The 19,609-nt window shown below is 39.1% G+C and overlaps 1 protein-coding gene across 1 annotated transcript; it reads right to left on the reverse strand.

Moving 5' to 3' along the window:
- Window positions 1-2,652: 2,652 nt before the first annotated feature.
- On the reverse strand, window positions 2,653-10,024 carry LOC109464917 (serine/threonine-protein kinase haspin-like). Its single transcript, XM_019762027.1, has 8 exons — window positions 9,846-10,024; window positions 8,666-8,761; window positions 7,640-7,747; window positions 7,293-7,378; window positions 6,800-7,037; window positions 5,536-5,767; window positions 4,126-4,228; window positions 2,653-3,392 (listed from the first exon to the last, which is right to left on the reverse strand). The coding sequence occupies exons 1-8, from the start codon at window positions 9,861-9,863 to the stop codon at window positions 3,188-3,190; spliced, it is 1,086 nt and encodes a 361-aa protein (XP_019617586.1). The 5' UTR covers window positions 9,864-10,024; the 3' UTR covers window positions 2,653-3,187.
- Window positions 10,025-19,609: the final 9,585 nt, after the last annotated feature.

Consider the following 19,609-nt stretch of genomic DNA (forward strand, 5'->3'; position numbering starts at 1 on the left):
TTATATGGATGACATCCTCTGGAAAACCCCAAAACTGATGCGAGCGTGCGAAATAAAAAAAAGTTTGGCTAAAAAAAAAGTTGTTTTCAGTATGAAATCTACGTGGTTTTGAAGGTTGAACAGATGACACAGAATATGGTTTGGCGAATAATCTAGTCTTCAAATTCATTTCTTTACATTTTCGTCTTTTTTGGTTTGATTTTGGCATTCTAAGACAGTGGTATCATTTTTTGCTACTTACGGTATGTCTTTGCTCATTTTGCAACTGTTTTGTACGATTTACAGTATGGTTGAAAACTTTTTTTTTTTGGAAACGGACGAAAATTCATGCGCGCGCGGATGTCATCCATCTAATCAAATCAACATGGCCTAATTTTTATTTACATTGAATTCTCTCAACACAAAGAATATAGCGACAAATAAAATTTAGTACTAAGTACTTGTAAGGAATTAGAATCCTTAAATTTTGCATGATATAAAACGTACAATGCCTTTTTTAATGAGAACGTTTAAACGAGCAAATTGTAGTACGAGCAAGTATGTTAGCCACAGCGCAATTCAGGAAACAAGAATTCGTAGATCTCATACCTCCATGAAATATATGAGTTTTTGTAAATGACATGTCCTCATTAAATATGCAAATGACCTCTACATGAACATAATATATGCATAGTGGTGTTAACCTTTAAGTAACTTACACATGTCACAAGGTAGAAAATTCCCATCATTCGCCAATATGGAGTCACAAAATTTTCACATTATTTATGCAAATTACTAGTATGCCATCATTTGCATAGTTGGTATCTGTTGATGTTCTGCCTGCCACAGATTAAATAGATTACATTGTATAGCAGTACTATTATATACACCGTAATTATAGAATTTTCTCATTGATTTTGCAAATTAAGTCCTCATTTGCAAAATTTGCATTTAATTATGTACAACTCTCTCTCAGCTAGCAACATACAAAAAAATAATGAAAACATATTGTTCCTATCTGGAGTTATTGGCTTTAAAAGTTTTTACCAGAAACTAACCTGCAGTTCCAGAATAAGCTGCTAGGGGGATCAAACTTACACCACTTATTCCTGACAGGATAAGCTATCTGTCACCAAAACATCAAGACCATAGCATGTTCAGGACAAAATATACAAAAATCGGAAGTTCTGCTGCAGTACCAAGGTCAGCCACCTGGAGGCCCATATTTGACCTTGACCTTTGCCTTCCTAAGACATACCAGCATACCAAATATCATCACAATCCATAAAGGCGTTCTGAAGTTATGCTGACTACAATGTGCGGAAACACACACACACATACATTGTACACACACACACACACAGACGCGCCAAAAACAATACCTCCATTTTTCATGGAGGTAACTAGATTACGCTAATTATGACCTTATTTCCATTGTCAATGAGACAAATAAAAAACATTTACAAAGACTCATATATTTCATGGAGGTATGAAATCTCAGAATTCTTGTTTTTGGCATGTTTTTAGGCTTTTTTATTGGGGTTTCTCTTTTGTACTGGAATTTTTTTTCACTCACCCCGGGGCGGGGCAAACCTATGCAGGAAACGTGACATCGACAGTGCTCCTCCCTGGGAACCATCAAGTTATCATTAGGGATATCCATTTTAAGTTCCACTACAGTGACGTACGGACCCCCTACGAAACCCAAACTTGCAGTTGACATTGGCCTCAAAAACGGTAATCTGCTTGACAAAAATCATGGACGTCGAATTACGCCTTCAAGAGTTATTCCACTAAACCTGCAGTCACCCACAACACGATGAGACAATTCCATAGTCTTTCTGACAAAGACAATAATCATAGCACAAAAGACAAAAATACATATCTAACACTACACAAATATGTAGGTGCAAGAATACTAGAGAACACTGAATGTGTGATTGAACTTTATTACTTTTAAAATAACTTTTTAAAATTTCACATACATACTCAGATAGGAGGTAACCTACTTTGTTCTATGTTGGGCTTTCAGGTTAGGTACACCAGTGTTACCCAAAATGAATTTCAAGCCTAGGGTATAGAATTTTCTTCTTACACAACCAGTAAGGTTCTCACCTGCTTACGTTTCGATGTCTATCAGACACCTTCCTCAGAGCTTCTGACTGGAGTTCTGCAACTCGCCGCTATTTAACGCCAAAGTAGGTGGTGCTTTTGTGGCGAGAATGCAATCCCAAACGTGGCTGAGCTTGTATCCCCCCTCGTCCCGGTTCATCACTGGGGTAGACTTCCTTATCCAGACTGCTTCCAGAAACAACAAGCACAAAAAGAAGAGAAGAAATCGGCAGTCACAGACCATGTTGCCAGAAACAATTGTGTGATAGACTGGGAGGGAGCCAGGGTCATAGATAGGGAGAACAGAAGAATCCGTTGGATTAAAGAAGCAGTCTGGATAAGGAAGTCTACCCCAGTGATGAACCGGGACGAGGGGGGATACAAGCTCAGCCACGTTTGGGATTGCATTCTCGCCGCAAAAGCGCCACCTACTTTGGCGTTAAATAGCGGCGAGTTGCAGAACTCCAGTCAGAAGCTCTGAGGAAGGTGTCTGATAAACATCGAAACGTAAGCAGGTGAGAACCTTACTGGTTGTGTAAGAAGAAAATTCTATACCCTAAGTATCTTCCAACCTGATGAAATTATTTACGTGAATTTCAAGCCATGCCCAGTCATTTGAGCATATAAATATATAATATGCACAGAGGATTACATTTACGAGTCAGTACTCGCTATTTCTCTTTAAAAAGTCAATTCCATAGTCTTTCTGACGAAGACAATATTCATAGCACAAAAGACAAAAATATTACAGTGTTATACATATCTAACACTACACAAATATCTAGATGCAAGAATACTAGAGAACACTGATGTGATTGAACTTTAATACTTTTAAAATAACTTTTTTAAAATTTCACATACATACTCTGGAGTTACCTACTTTGTTCTATGTTGGGCTTTCAGGTTAGGTACACCAGTGTACCCAAAATGAATTCGTTTCAAGCCATGCCCAGTCATTTGAGCATATAAATATATAATATGCACAGAGGATTACATTTACGTATTTCAGAGTCAGTACTCCCTATTTCTCTTTAAAAAAATTGTTTCTCTTTAAAAAAATTATTTAAAAAATCCTGCAAAACTTAACTTAACTTAACTATTTCTCTTCAAAAAGCTGGCAGTCTTCCAACACCTGCGCTACTGTCCTACATGCTAAGACTTGTTTCAGAAAGGTTCTGAACTTCTGCTGCCACTGCCTGTGGATCTTCTTCTGTCCTCTGTACTTCTTGTGCAGAAGTTTGTCTGCAAGGTAGTGCAGCCACAACACATTTGTGTACGGGTGGTGTTGCTTCCAGTTATCTCTGTTTCAAAGGGAATGGAGAAAGAAAGGTGTAAGAGATGCACGATACAACTAAGTCTTGATCTGTGGTACTGCAATATGTCAACACAGGCCACACCAATTTAATTTTTTGGTTCTTGGATTTTTTTCAGAAACATTATATGAAGCGACAGGGCGAAAAAAATAAAAACAGGTCTAGGCATCCTATTATAGCCCCAAATACATTGTACTACAATTCGAGCCATGAAGTCAACACAAAAGGCTGGGTTAATATTTAAACAATGAATTTTGAACTTTTAATCAAACTACTGCTTAGATTGAAAAATTGCAATGACTTTCCTCAACTGTTGGGAGCAAAATATGATCATTTTTGAGTTGATTAAGAACCAGACTGAACATTCTTTTTGGCAAATCAGAAAAAATGAAGAGGTGAATCCAAGAGCCAACAAATTAAATTGGTGTGGCCTCATAAAAAAAATTCAAAAGAGGATGACCTGCGAAGTGATGCTTATAATGATTAAGTGTTGCTGAATATCCATAAAAGAATTAGAAGACTACACTTTATAATATGTCACAAATTTGAGTCCTGTCCCAATTTTTGGAACAAAGCTTTATTCTGACCCAACATAATAACCTGTGATCCAGTCCCTGTGATTCAGCCATACCAATTTCAAGCTCCTTGCCATTCAGCCCCTGGCTGCACATAGAGACTAGGCTGCCCACTCAATAATAATGTAACAATAATAACAACATACCGATTTTCCTTCTTCATCTCTCTGTAGATGTCGAACTGATAGTCTCCCTTTCCCTCAAACAGGGTAGGGTTAGCTGACAGGTCACAGTATAACGGCTGGCCATCTACAGGGGGAGAGAAGCAATTATTCATCATTTTCTTGTTTGCACAGTCATCTTAATTCAGTAGATACGGAGACGTAATTTACTGCCTAATTAAAAATCAAGAATTTGGGCATATCTACAGATTATTAGTATATTTTCGTTGGCTCAAACGTACGTTTGTAGCTTTCATCACTATGAAATCAAAAACAAAGTTTTATGTTGTTAGGAATTGCCAAAGTTCTGTATTTCTTATTTGAAAAACTGTATTTTTTATTTGAAAAAAAATAATAAAAAGGGCAATAAAACTTGACGTTATGCATGTGGTACCAAAAATTATTTTGGGGAACCTTATGTTGATAGATACCAATATTCAGTACAATCCCAGTTCTCTCTCATTCCTTTACTAGTAAAACAGTACAAACTCAAATCACCAAATTAGCCGCCCCGGAGACCTTAAAGTAACCTTATTTTAAATGATGAATACATTTTAAAGGACAAGAGCCAGAAGTTTGACAGGAAAGTCAGGAAGCAGACCTTTCAAAAGTGTTGTGCAAGTTGTGCAAGACAAAATGTGTTTTCTGACTTTTCTGGTGTTGATCAACTGACCCCACTTTCCTGTAGCCTCCTTAGCCACAAAAGGCACAGACTATGTATGGGGCTTTTTTATGGCTTCTATGATGCATTTTTTTTTCTTACGGCATGTTACTTCTGTACAGAATAGAAGTTGTACACCATAAGAAAAGTGCATGTACAAGCCACCTAAAGAGCATCATTTGTAGAGCCTGCCAAGGAAGCTAACTCTTCAGCATCCCAACTGGTTACAGTCCTGAGTTGTAAGTGAGAAGGATTACACTCCAAGTCAGAGGTTTGGGTTTGGGTTTGGGTTATTTTGGGCGTGTTTTTAGGCTTTTTTATTGGGGTTTCTCTTTTGCACTGGAATTTTTTTTCACTCAAACCTATGCAGGAAAGGTGACAGTGCTCCTCCCCGGGAACCATCAAGTTATCATTAGGGATATCCATTTTACTGTGGTGGATTATCACACATCTAGCCAGTCAGAAAGGCATTCATTCGGCCACACGCCTGCTGCTGACTGTACCTATTCATACGTCTGGTTCACACCTTGCAGAACGACTGTAATGTGTTGAAGTGATTAGGTTTATAGCTTATTGAAGCTTTCGACTGCCGGCAGAGGTTGGGTTTGGTGGGAAAAAAAATTCCAGTGCAAAAGAGAAACCCCAAAAAAAAGCCTAAAAACTGAATGCCAAAAATAACCCAAACCCAAACCTGCTTGGAGATTAGAGAAGGATATCTCTTCACACCAACTCACCCTTGTGTATCCTGGAGAGCGTGAAGTCAATAATGTTCACATCCAGTCCTCTGGTGTCCACACACACCTCCTCCCCTGCCAGGTGGTGGGTGGAGCTTTGTTCCCCGACTTTCCTCACCAGCACGTTTCCCCAGTGGAGGTCCCGGTGTTCAAACTGGAGAGCAGCCTCCGCAACAGCCAGGGCGATGGTGATCTGGTGCAGAACAGCCTTGGCTTCCCTCAGACTGTAGAACTACAGGAGAGAAACAGCTTGTTTTCTAAGGAAACTGAAGCAAGATGCGACATTTTCATGTTTACCGAAGGAAATCGAAAAATTGTTTTTGCTACGTTTCCTCTTCCTCTTCTTCTCCAAACACTAACCTCTGACCTGGCCAATGACCTGATTTGTTGATGTCTGTCACCATGGTAACTGGTGTTGGGTTACATAATGTTGCAATGTTATAGGAGGGGTTTAGACTCCTGTCTGACCATATATATGAATGTATTTGAGTAAGAATTAACAGAGCAGACCATATGCGAAGGTAAACATTATGCATTTGCTTTGCAAATGTTACTTTTCCAGTTGTATTTAATTTTATTTTATTGAAATCACAAAAATGCAATATAATGGGCTACTAGGCAGCTTGGTGATATTGGTTGCCATCAGTTGAACAAATACATCTATCAAACAGACATATGATTTGTCTTCTCCATAGTAAGATTGTATCTAATACACTAGAGACTTGTATTATAAACAACACAGTAATACATGAGCTTACAGAACATCAAATAAGACAACTTTTTGCTGTCCATTATGTCACCTCTACATCCTTCTGGGCATGCTGAAACATCAAAGTAATTTGTAAACATAAGGCCACACCGGCTTAATTTTATGGATGACATCCTCCGAAGACACACAAACCAGTGAGAGCGGGCGAATGAAAAAAAATCTGACCCAAAAAAAAATGCTACTGAAGCACAGGAATACAAGGCTCAGTGAATTTGAGGCAGTACATAGAGAGGTATTCGACAAGCCGACAAATGCTGGCTTTTTGCGGAATTTACGAGTCGGCACTGTACGCATGTACTGAGTTCTTGAGTCGTGGAGCTTCGGCATCCTGGGTGCCATCCTCTTACCACCGGCTCCCTATTGCCGCTAAGAGCCAGGCCAGAGCCTTGGAGGACGTGATCTTTTTTTTTTTTGAGAACAGGCGAAAATCAATGCGCGCGCGGATGTCATCCGTAAAATTAAGTCGGTGTGGCCTAATATACATAAGAATAATACCTGGTAGTGTTCCAGATCACAGCCCCCATCCTCGGACTCCAGCACAACGAACAGCTGGGAGCGTGGAAACATGTCTGGCTTGTCGTTCTCTGACCCTCCTGCCTTCTCCTGGTGCCACTGGTCCCACATGGCCAGCAGGTGGTCCGGCCAGGCGCCCTGAACCAGACACACACGGTGCAGGTGGATGAAACCACCTGTCTGGTTACCTGTCTGGTTGTCCTTTAGCTCACTCAACTCCCTGCAAAATGTTCACAACAACATCAGTACAATAGTAGCTTAAAATAGGTAACCCTTCACAAATATATGCACCCACAGTAAAAAATTAGGAGCGCAGCTCCAGTTTTGGGTGCACAAAAGTGTGTATGCCGCCAGTACACCTGGTATTTACTAGAAACTCTTACATTCATCAAGTCAATGTCTTATATCAACATCAAAGCATTTTAACTGAACTTGTAATGATACACATATTACTTGTATCAAGCAACACACATACCTTGAGATGACGATTTCAGGCAGGATCTCTTCAAAGGTTTTCTGAGGCTGGTCATTGACAGGGAAATCCCCTTCAATGGGAATGATCTAGGGAATAGAAGAGGGTCAGATAATAAAACAGTGCACGGATTTGACTGTTTTCATTTTGATTTTCTAGTTCAGAATTTTCTTTTAATGTAAAAAAAAAAATCGACTTGGTGTTACACAAACATATGTATGGAGTGAATTCTATTGTTGGCTAGAGATCAGCAAAATATAAGTGTGTTAGATGCAATCACAATCACTGCTGACTTCATTGATTTCCTGCAAAAATCTAGCTATCATAAGTGCAATATTTATGTTTCCCACCTTGAGTACTACTGAACTGCCATCATCTCTCCTGGTGCGAAAGACTTCCCCGAACACGCCCTCCCCGATTTTCACACAGCGCTCCATCATGGTTTCTGGTATACACTCCTGAAATGGTGGCAACATGAACATGTGGAGTGAGGGAAACAATAGCTACTTACACCACTCAGCAGCGGTAAATACGACAAACAAAGACATGTACTCATGAACGAAATCGACATTGTGTATGAAACATACGGCACCAGCAAAGAAACAAGAGTGGTGGACCTCGTAACCCTTGCAGGAATGAGGGAGGACTTAAACGACGAAGCGAACAGAGACATGTATTTAGCCCTTTCAAAATACATTGAGACCACGTCATGGTTCTCAAATGAATACTAAGGGCCAACAGCCATCATACGCCTGCGCGAAGTACCAGAGCAAAAGCACCAGTGAGGACAAAACCATCAACGCACTACGAAGAGAAAAGCACCTAGCGACTTCGTCTAGCGAGAAAAATAGACTCTAAACAAGGACAACAACAACAACAACAACATGCAAGGTCTTCATTCTCCAGCCCAACAACAGATCATATACATTTAACATCTAACCACATCTCTCCTGCTCCAGGGGTCTCCAGCTCATAACTTTGACATAAATACAAAACTCACAGATGCACTGGCCACATGTTCATTGCCAAATTTGTACCAGATTCTGTACCTCTTCCAGCTAAGCCACACTAAACATTCAATTGCTGTACAGTAACATAAAATTGATTTTAATTGCAGGTGTAACTTATAATGTCATTTGTGTATACATCTTGTTCTACGTAACTATTTATTGTTGTTCCTATGTCATATGTCCAGGTATGTGTTAGGTGTGGGACGCTATCAGCATACTTGCTGCCTAGTGAACACTTTGCATTGTCATGTTACAATTCTGAATATTGTAGTAAAAATAATAGACAAGAATGAACATGCATGGCCATGGGTGGCAAGAAAACACAAAACATGTAGATTAGCTCGTTAGAATCATATTGTGCTGTACCTGGAAGGTGAGGATTCTTTTTTCATGACAGTGGGTTAGGAAATCCTCCTGTCTTTTCCTTTTTCTTGATCTAGTCATCATTCTTCGACATTCATTCTGAAAGAAGTGAGACAATGACTCTGTTTAGCTTCAGGACAACACTTCCGTCCACTATGAGCTCGGGTTAATGGAAAAAGGAGTCCAGTCCGATTGGCGGAAAAAGCAGTCCAGTCCAATTTTGGAGTGGAAAAAGCACTGTCCGGTGGTTTCTACAAAATTTTACGAAAGACCATAGGCACAATTTTTTCTTGTGTGTGTACTTTTAGTTTCTATGGGTACTTCGCGTTTCTATGAGTATTTAGAGTTTCTATGGGTACTTAGAGTTTCTATGACTATTTAGAGTTTGTATGGGAACTTGAATTAGTATATATGTGACTCACTATATGCCGCCTTAACCCGTAATTCAGGCAGCCTTGGGTGAGGAATAGCGGACAACTGATTTACACCTCTTGGGACCACCGAAAAGTAGTTTCTATACATACAGGTCACCTATCCACAATAAACAAAAGTTAATTATTAAGGGATTCTTTCTTACAATTGTACTTCCGGTACTAATACATGCTTGTCGGTGTAATGCAAAGTCTGCTATACGTGGCTTTAGCAGGGGCCGGCAGGATGTTGGGCAGCTGGCAACCGTACAGCGATTTAATCAGGCCACTTGCAAGCAGGATCGGCCCTGGAAATCTCATCAGTTGACCGCTTCATCTTTTGACAAATTATTATTACTTATATGTAAGTAATAATCCGGAGGTATGATGATGATGATGATATGTAAGTTACAAACTGTAAGTTCCCATGCAAACTCTAAGTACTCATAGAAACTCATTTTTTCCCATACAAACTCTAAGTACTCATAGAAACTCGAAGTACTCATAGAAACTAAAAGTGCACACACAAGAAAAAATTGTGCCTATGGTCTTTCGTAAAATTTCGTAGAAACCACTGGACTGCTTTTTCCACCCCAAAATCGGACTGGACTGCTTTTTCCGCCAATTGGACTGGACTCCTTTTTCCATTAACCCCTATGAGCTCATGTTGTTTGTACTTGCCTATATTTGCCTGTTATGTACCTATCTCTTACAGGTATATGAATGCACAATACAGTAAAAGCTCTTTCATTATCATTGAAATATTTCCATACCTTTATGAGGGACCCCATGCTGTATCTGTATCTGTATCTGTATAGCCGGTATAACCTAGTGAGTCCTGCAAAAAGTCGCCAACCAAGAAGGTAAAATACGCCAAAAAGCAGTTACTCAAGCAACTGGATATGATTTTGAAAACGTCAGACGTAACCCACTAGCTTTCGTCAGTGACTGAGAGACCAGAGGGGGAAAACTTCAAATATGGCGGCCTTTGCTTTCACATTGCAAGAAGAAATTTAGTTGGCCGAAGTTGTCCGACTGTATTTCTTACAGGAGAGCTGATTGGTCATTTTTCGGACATTTCGCCTGAAATCGGCTGGCGCAAATCGTCTATTTGTCGCAAAATCTCACTATGTTTAGGCCATGTTGATTTGATTATATGGATGACATCCTCTGGGAACCCCAAAACTGATGCGCGCGTGCGAATAAAAAAAAGTTTTGCAAAAAAAAAAAAGTTGCTTTCGCTATGAAATCTACGTGGTCATGAACGTTGAACAAATGGCACAGAATATGTTATGGCGAATAATCTACTCTTCGAATTTATTTATTTACATTTTTGTCTTTTTTCCTTTGATTTTGGCATTCTACGACATTGGCATCGTTTCTAAATGTTTCCCTTGCAACTCATGGTATATTTTTGCTCATTTAGCAACTGTTTTGCACGATTTACAGTATGGTTGAAAACTTTTTTTTTTGGAAATGGCCGAAAATTCATGCGCGCGCGGATGTCATCCATATAATCAAATCGACATGGCCTAAAGGAAAGACGCAGAGACAAGGCTTTCCGCACACTGGGCACGGGAGACTTTTAAGACGGACTGGCTATGACTATATGATACTGGCTACGTTAACCCGTTCAGTCTTAACTGAGTTATCTTTTGCTTCTTGAACTGACGTCCCTTGTGGTAGAAATCCTGTGTCTTTATATTCTGTATTACCGCATAACAGTGGTACATCACTTCAGCAAAGAATAATACATTTGTTCAAAGAAACACACATATTTGTAACCGGAGCAATAACAGGGACCACAATAACAGAGAACTGTATAAGTAATTACAAGGGAACTGTTCGGAGTTTCATCAGATCTTGCACTATCATCTTCTTACAAGTTAGTTAGTGAGTGCGATCGTACCACAGCTCCCATATACACCGATTGTTCAGCATCTTTATGGTTTTCAAAATGTGTACATTCTCCTCGGTTCGATTTGAACCGTCATATGTCCAGCTTACAGTGAAGAAAGACAAACACTTATGAACTCTATCACCAACAGCACAAGTATTACATTACCTAAGACAGTCTCAGATACCTTTACTTTTCTTATGTCATGCCCCGATGCAATCTCACCATATATAGGCCAATATATTTCTAACGCCTTAGTTAAAAGAAACAATGTCATTTCCGAAACAATCAACTGATTTCTTACACATAACAATGGAATCAATTATATATATATCCATTATACTAGTAATACTTAAGTATAGGACAGAGTAGTGTTTAGTTGTAGATTTATAGAACCCCTGTATAATGTTTGCCATTCCTTTTGTATACGATGTAACTTAAGTTCAATTCATATACAGCATGTATGTAGTACTCATTTACGCATTAGTTTAGATTTTAGACTTGTACCTAGTACCGCTAATTGCCATACGATGTATCCGTACATTAGTTGTGCAATAAACTTTGACTTGACTTGGCGAGGTTTTGTAAATACATATAAAATAGGTCATTACAATATATACACTAAGATACCGTAAAACACAGGCAATGTATCATCGTAGTACAGACGTATGTAAGTCATCCCAGTAATCTCTAACTGGTGTAAGGCCACACCAAGTAAATTTTATGGATGACGTCCTTTGGAGACCCTAAATCTAATGCGAGAGGGCGAAAAAAAACAAGAAAGGCCCTAAAAAACAAAATGCCTAGATTAGAAATATACTAAGAGATGACAAATGTTAGTACACAAATTGAATGAGGTGACACAGTGTAACAAGCAAGAAGTCTTTTATTCATCATCAAAGCAGCAATAAATCAGGTGGAACAGCAGTTGTCGTCCTGTCCTGTTTTCGCGTGACGGGTTTCACGTCAATCTGACGATTTGAGGCACTGTAGTGACTCTTTGGTCATAGTTACAGGAAGCAGAATTTCTTGCTTTTTTTTTCTAGGAACAGGCCAAAATCAATGCGCGCGCGGACGTCATCCATAAGATTTACTTGGTGTGGCCTAAGGTTTACTGTGGCTAGCAATGCATTACATAGCCTGCACGTTATGGATCTGCTACTGATCTGGTTCCCTCCCATGTTGCCTTCTTTCTGTCGACGATGCTACTACTTAATACACATATGATATCAACATGCTCCTTCTACCATCATCAACAATATCGAAACAAAATTGTACACAAAGGATGCACATGGTTTGACGTCATGACGTCAAAACGACGGAATGTGCGTTAGTTTTATCAGTTTTATTTGATGGCATGGACCTCTAAAAGATTGTTAAAATTGATTTGAAAACTTAAAATTATTTCGTTAATTAGCTATGAGTAGTTGAATATTGAGTTGCATATTGAATACTGAATATCGAGTGTTGCATCTATGACGTCATGACGTCAAAATGAAACAATGTGCGTTAGTTTTATCAGTTTTTTTTGGTGGTATGGACCTCTTAAAGATTGTTAAAAATCATTTGAATACTGAAAATTATTTCGTAAATTAGGTACGAGTAGTTGAATATCATTATATAAACAGGGATTCTGGCCCTACAAATCTGTATGGTTGAATCTATGACGTCATGACGTCCAAACAACGCAATGTGCGTTGGTTTTATCAGTCGAATCTTGTGGTATGGACCTCTTGAGAATTTTTAAAAGACATTAGGTTTCTAGAAATTATTCCGTTACTTTGCAACATGGCGTTTATTCTCTATGCATACACTAGTGTTGCGATCCTCGAAAATCCGTATTGTTTAATCTATGACGTCATGACGTCTAAACTTCGTAATGTGCGTTATTTTTTCAGTTTTATCTGATGGTATAGACCGCTAAAAGATTGTTAAAAAACATTTGAATACTGAAAATTATTTCGTTACTTTGCAACAAGGTGTCTAATTGAAACATGTCGGGTGCGGTCCTGGACGGCATTCTTGAATCTTTGACGTGAAGATGAATCCATGTGCGTTGATTCAATTTGATAGTATCGACCACTTAAAGATTATTAATACTCATTTGGTTGTTAAAAATTAGAAGATTATTTTATCAAATGAATACAGAGTCTGAAAGGCTGTGGTTTGCTTTGACATACGTATGTGCAATGTCTATTTACATCCTGTATGCGTGCTCATTTGCATACATGGGACAATAGAATGCTCCCGCGCCTGAGGCGTCTACGAAATAGTGCATACCATTCGAATCGAAGGCTGGCGAATCGAAGGCCGAAAGGAGGGCTAACTTTAGGTTGGTAATTTTCGGACAGTTCTTCCTTCTCTCCTATGTCCAGCCGCCATGCTGTCGCCTTCTTCCATTGCGCGATGCACCATGGGTAACACCACTTGTGTCTAATTAAGGACTCATTTTGGCGCCAAAACTCTTAAGACCTACTCTCCAAGCAGATGTTGTGGGGGAATGATCGTTAGCTTTTTATACCCACGTCGGTGGCCGGCGACCTTCTCTGGCTAATGGATACTGCCTGGCCAATTTGATACTGTCTTTTTGCCACCGAAAGGGATCTTCTTGGAGATTAATTCAGACCAAATTTGGGCAATTGGATAAAGTACATTCAACTGATAGTGTTAGGAAATGATGATGGCCTCGCTATAAATGAAATATTAAAAAGATGTTGTTGAATTTCAAACTGCAGAAGCATCACAGTTTCAGCACCAAGGACAAACACAGTAATGGCCACGTCAGACTTTCTCCTTTCTTTAGGAGTGATACAGTAATAATCGTTTATTTCAAATACAATAATTGCTAATACACAATTGCCACAGCTGAATTATGTTTAACTGTTCACAAAAATGCAACCTTTACAAGATAACTTTAGTTACATAGGAAGTTAAGGCATTTAAGCCTCAAATGACAAAAAGATGGCAAATTGAATACAAAACATAACATAAAAACAGTGAGCATTATATAGTAAATTAATTATTAGATAAAAGCATTTCAAGGTAGGACACGTAGGATGCATAAAAGGTAGATTTAAGTAATCAATAAACTATGTACATATGTATAAAGTATTTTAGTATATAACATACAGTGTGTACATTAAGGTACAAACAAGAACAGCAAAAGTATGGAATGTCACTTTATTGATTCTTGAAGTCTTAACAGACCTGGAGTTAAACTTTAAAATGACATGTATTCTTTTGACATGCAAAACCTCTTTGTACACGAAGGTACACAAAATATATATTTTTTAATGATGTATATGGTTTCAAATGAATATGCAACTTGGCCAAATTTTCAGAGAGTAAAAAGACAGTCGATAACCCCCCAAAGAACATCACAATATTTTACTTCAATGCTGTAGTTTATTAAGCATGTAGTCATGTAAAGCTGGCGGTTAAATTCATCATCACTGCACATATCCTGCACCTCCCCATGGAGAAGAATGGTTGGTTCCACTTCAGTGATGGACTCATTCCTGTACAACAAAGTGGACAAAAAAAAACCACAATCAAACTAGAAAAGTAACATTTGCAAAGCAAATGCACAATGTTTACCTTCGGATATGGTCTACTCTGTTAATTCTTACTCAAACACATTCACATACATGTATGTATATGGTGACAGGAGTCTAAATGCCTACAATGAAATTGCCACATTGTGTGTGTGTGTGTGTGTGTGTGTGTGTGTGTGTGTGTGTGTGTGTGTGTGTGTGTGTGTGTGTGTGTGTGTGTGTCACATTGTGTAACCCGACACCAGTTACTATGGTGACAGACGTAAACAAAAGAGGCCATTGGCCAGGTCAGAGGTTAGCGTTTGGAGAAGGAGAAATGGAGCAAAAACAATATGTTTTCCTTCGGTAAACATAAATATGCTTTTAAAACAACCACTTATTGCAATGATAATTGCAATTATTATTATGCTTCTGTATTTACTACATTCATTAATTTTGCAATATGCTGTATGCAAAGTCTACTACCATAACTACATCCTCAAGGAAAGACAATCCTACAACCAAATGTCAAAGATGACATACCTTTCAGTTCATACTTAAAGGCATCCAGTGCGATTTCAAGGCAGCAAAACTGGAAATATTCTGAATAAGGCAATCTTTGTGATATTAACACATAATGCTTTACATTGGCACATTTGTGTCAGCATTTCATACTTTGGACTTTTAAAACTGCAGAAACTTGGGAATTTTTCATTGGGATAGTGTGGTTTTAACTTGGTATGTAAATAAATGATTAGAATATTGGCTCTGAAAAACCAGGTTTCCAAGCCCTAAAATTAAAAACGGCACTGGATGCCTTTAAAGTGACAAGCAAAATGGATGTTCAGATTCTGTTTAACAACTCAAGACTGTGTCTTGCCCTTGGACATGACCTCCAAGTTACATAAGACACAGAAAATTATGCTACTCCTTTATTACTAGGCTAAACAACACCAAAAACAGCATAATACAGTGTCTTCTGAGGTCAGATTGTCAGTACAGAAATTCTTTTTTTTAATGTATATAAGATGCTGTATGTATAGTTTGTGTTTCTATGTTTGTACCATTGTTTTCTAAGGGTGAAATACCTGACATAAAGACATTCATTCATTCATTCATTCATTCATAACGGTCACCAAGAAGTAAAAATGTCTGGAGACGCCTTTATCTTACAGACACAACTTAAGAAACAACAGGTTTCTACAAGACACCCAACACTCCACAGGCACACTGTGGTTCACTTCTGTTCAGGATTTTTGAAAGGGTTAGCTGGCTGAGAACACTATAAGTATGCAGATACATTTTGTACCATAACTGAAACATTGTACAATCAGTTTTCCAACATTGCCATTGAAAATGAAGTGTCCTCATGCAAGTTTTACTTTGCTAAACTGCATTGTATGTCCTCACTAATTAACTCCTCGTTAAGCACTTTATAACGATGTTCAGCCACACGGTGCCAATGGCAGTCCCGGCTACGTTGGTCACCTCGCACGTGTATTCCCCCGCGTCACACAAGTCCGCGTCAGTTACCGCTAAACATGTCTGATCTTTGTCCTCTCTGACTCTGATGGTGAACTTTTCGCAGGCGTTCAGATGTTTGTCGTCTCGACTCCACCTGATTTGAGGCTTCGGGCTGCCGGAGAAACCAACCTCGAGTTTGGCCGTGTCTCCGACTTTTACTGAGACAGAGTCAAGATGCTCCAACTTGGGCAAGACTGGAAAGAAAATAAACAAAACCTTAAGAAACTGGAAAAAAGGTAAAGAAAACTATAAGAACTTGATCTGAGGCTTTGGGCTGCCTGAGAAAGCCACCTAGAGCTCTAACCTCTACTGAGACGAAGTCAAGATGCTCCAACTTGGGCAAGACTGGAAAGAAAATAAAGAAAACCTTAAGAAACTGGAAAAAGGAAAAGAAAAGTATAAGAACTTGATCTGAGGCTTTGGGCTGCCTGAGAAAGCCACCTAGAGCTCTAACCTCTACTGAGACGAAGTCAAGATGCTCCAACTTGGGCAAGACTGGAAAGAAAATAAAGAAAACCTTAACTGGAAAAAAGGAAAAGAAAACTTGGGCAAGACTGGAGGGAAAAATCAAAGAAAACTTTAAGAAACACTTGATCCGAGGTTTTGGGCTCCTGAGAAAGTGACGCAAAGTTCTGCCGTGTCTCCAACTTTTACTGAGGCAAAGTCAAGATGCTCCAACTTTGGCAAGACTACAAGGAAATGAGGAAAACTTGTATCTATTTGTAGATACATTTCCCTGTAATCCAATCATGCATAATTATGTGTAGATACGTATTAAATATTGTACATTTGGGAATGCATCTATAGCAGCGACACCTGTGCTGCAGTGCAATGTGAACCAGTCAGAATTGCCCTGAGGAAGGTGACAGACTGTAACCAAAACGTCGGCTGAATAAAAGACTTGGTTGTGTAAAAAGAGTCTCTTTACTTATTATACACTTGGTATGTACAAAAATACTTACAAAAATATTGGGTGCACAGCTCCAAATTTGGGTGCACTAAGGTGCACATGCACCCAGTATTTTGAACCCTGCCATATATAATAAACTTACTGTTTTCCCTGACTTCCAGTTCTGCTAGGCTTGTCTCTGTCCCTGCCTCATTACTGATCACACACTCGTATCTCCCAACATCCGCCAGCACCGTTCGACCAATCAGCAGCGAGCTCTGGGTCGCCGTGGTGATGACTGACAGCCTGTCGCCGGTTTCCACGGTAACCCCATCGTGTAACCAGGAGACGGCGAGCGGCTTCGTCCCGGAGAACTGACAAGAGAAGGTTGCGGTTTCGCCCTCCCTGTGAAATGTTATTTCGATGGTGTTACATTTTTCTCATCATGAAAGATGGATCTAGCTATTATAACAAACGATAACTCAGTAATAAGTGAAGAGCTGTATTAATAATATATATTATTTTATAATTGTATTTACCTTTACATATCAAATTTTATTCAGTAAGGCTCTCGCAGGCGAATACCCGAATTTCGTCCTTATTACATAGTATATAGAGCATTAAAAACAATGATTTGTGCACATGAAACAACATAGGCGAACACATATTCGAAAACAATTACGCAAGTAAAATCTATGCATAATATGCAGTTATCACGAAGAATTTAGCTAGGTACAATATATATAACACTACTGTTGGATTGTCTTGTTATAAAGGCGAACAGCGCAATGAAGGAACGAGTTGCTTAGTCTCTTAGTACCTCACTACTACTAATGTGTCAAAGAAAAAGTTTATCCCTTCAATCCTTTTAGATATCTGTAATCAGCTGTGCGTTAGACGTTTGTATTTCCAATGCAATTAAATGTTTTTAATGAGAAATAAACTATCATTACCTGTGGGTCAGGTTACGGAGCGGCGTCACGAAGTGGGCAGCATCTGGGAACAAACAAACAAATAAACAATAGATAAACAAACAAACAAGCAAAAGTCAGCTCATAGAGAGGTGTCATGAAGTGGGCAGCATCTGAAAACAAAAAAACAATAAATGTCACTCAAAAATCACGAAACTTCCAGATCCCCTCCCCACAAGCTAACCTAAATCTTAAAAAAGTATGAAACTTCCTACGAGAGCGAAATCTGAAGTTGCAGTTGCCCATGAGAACTGTACATGTCTTTCACAGCTGTCTGTACTTCCAAGTTTCAAGTTCAAGTTTATTTATTTCACCAGGGAATACCTCAGATCCATTGATCTGCTTTTCAGGTATCCCTGGGCACACATTAAAACATACTATTTCATAAAAATACAAATTGAACCCAACAATATACAGAAACGTTACAAACATGTACATATACAACACAGTCACATTATAGGCACATTTCGTTCATTTTCCAAATTCAGTCCTCTCCACTAGTCTACAGTCCGTTTTTCTTTCTATATACTGATGTTGACGTCAGTTTCCGCTGATCAGCAGCAAGACAGTTCCACAGGACAGGCCCTTGGTACTGGTATACCTTGACCGTCAGTATTCTAAACTTGAATATCAACTGACTGTATAGTACAGTAAGTAGTTTGTTTAGTTAGTATCAGGACTGTCTATCTAGGTAACAGGTGGTGGTCTAGTTTTTCTAGATTTTCTGTCCTATTGATGGAAGAAAGTCCCATCACCAGCTGTTGCACAAATATCTACATGTAGAATTCCAACAAACTCCACCTACATGTAGTGCTGCATACCTAAATCCACATTTAGGTTCAGGTCCGGATTCAAGTCCAGAGGTTTAGGTTCAGTTCCGGACTTGTTATTCCGGACCTAAACCCATGGCAAATACAAAATTGCATGTTGGCAACCTTGCAATGTTGTCTGGGTGAAACTTTGGCCACATAACATGGAGGCCGACACTTGACGATGCCCGATGGCAATGTTTTCCTCATATTGCAGCAAAGATTTTTCAATCTTCGGAAGGTTTTAGGTGGTTTGGAAAGAAAAGGGGTTTGTGAAATGGTCTTTCATGGTAATAAGTCCGGACTCGGTTCTTGACTTTTAGGTTTTTTTTTACTTGAACGTTAACATTCTTACAAGTCCAGATCCAAGTCCAGTGAACCGGTATGCAGCACTTACAATAACCTACATGTATACTATAGCTAGGGGGAACAGGAAATGGAACATGACTTGATAAAAGAAAGGAAAGGACAAGAGAAGACAACAGAATACGACAAATGGGCATGCTGACAGGATAAATGGAAGGAAAGAAGACAAAAAGGAGGAGTGCTTGGGGACACTCACCATGCCAACTCACCATCAGCCTTCTCTTTCTCTCCTGTCTTCTTCAGCAGATAGCCCGGAACCCAGCCTCTTTCCCCAGCAAGTTCCCCTTTCTCTGTTAAAGGCTGCAAATAGAGAAACAATGCATGTTTTTAGCCTAGGACCCAGCTAACTCTGCTTAAGGCCTTTCTCTGTTAAAGGCTATCAATGGAGAAACAATATGTTCTTAACCTAGAACCCAGCCAACTCCACTAGGCCTTTCTCTGATAAGTGTCAATCTATTAACACACTAGTTAGCCTGAAACCCAGCCAACTCCCCAAGGCCTTTCCCTAGTCTCTTTGTGTCACTGACTAAAGATTGTGGATGCTACCT

Source organism: Branchiostoma belcheri, unplaced genomic scaffold (genome assembly GCF_001625305.1).
Source record: "Branchiostoma belcheri isolate BF01 breed outbred unplaced genomic scaffold, Haploidv18h27 scaffold143, whole genome shotgun sequence".
Classification (NCBI taxonomy): Eukaryota; Metazoa; Chordata; class Leptocardii; order Amphioxiformes; family Branchiostomatidae; genus Branchiostoma; species Branchiostoma belcheri.

Excerpts from the sequence above, each read along its gene's own strand:
- LOC109464917 (XM_019762027.1), bottom strand. Across the intron at positions 5,768-6,799 it reads GTGATCTGGAACACTACCAG|TTCTACAGTCTGAGGGAAGC; the intron begins GTATTATTCTTA and ends TCTCTCCTGTAG. Across the intron at positions 3,393-4,125 it reads GAGATGAAGAAGGAAAATCG|AGATAACTGGAAGCAACACC; the intron begins GTATGTTGTTAT and ends CCTTTGAAACAG.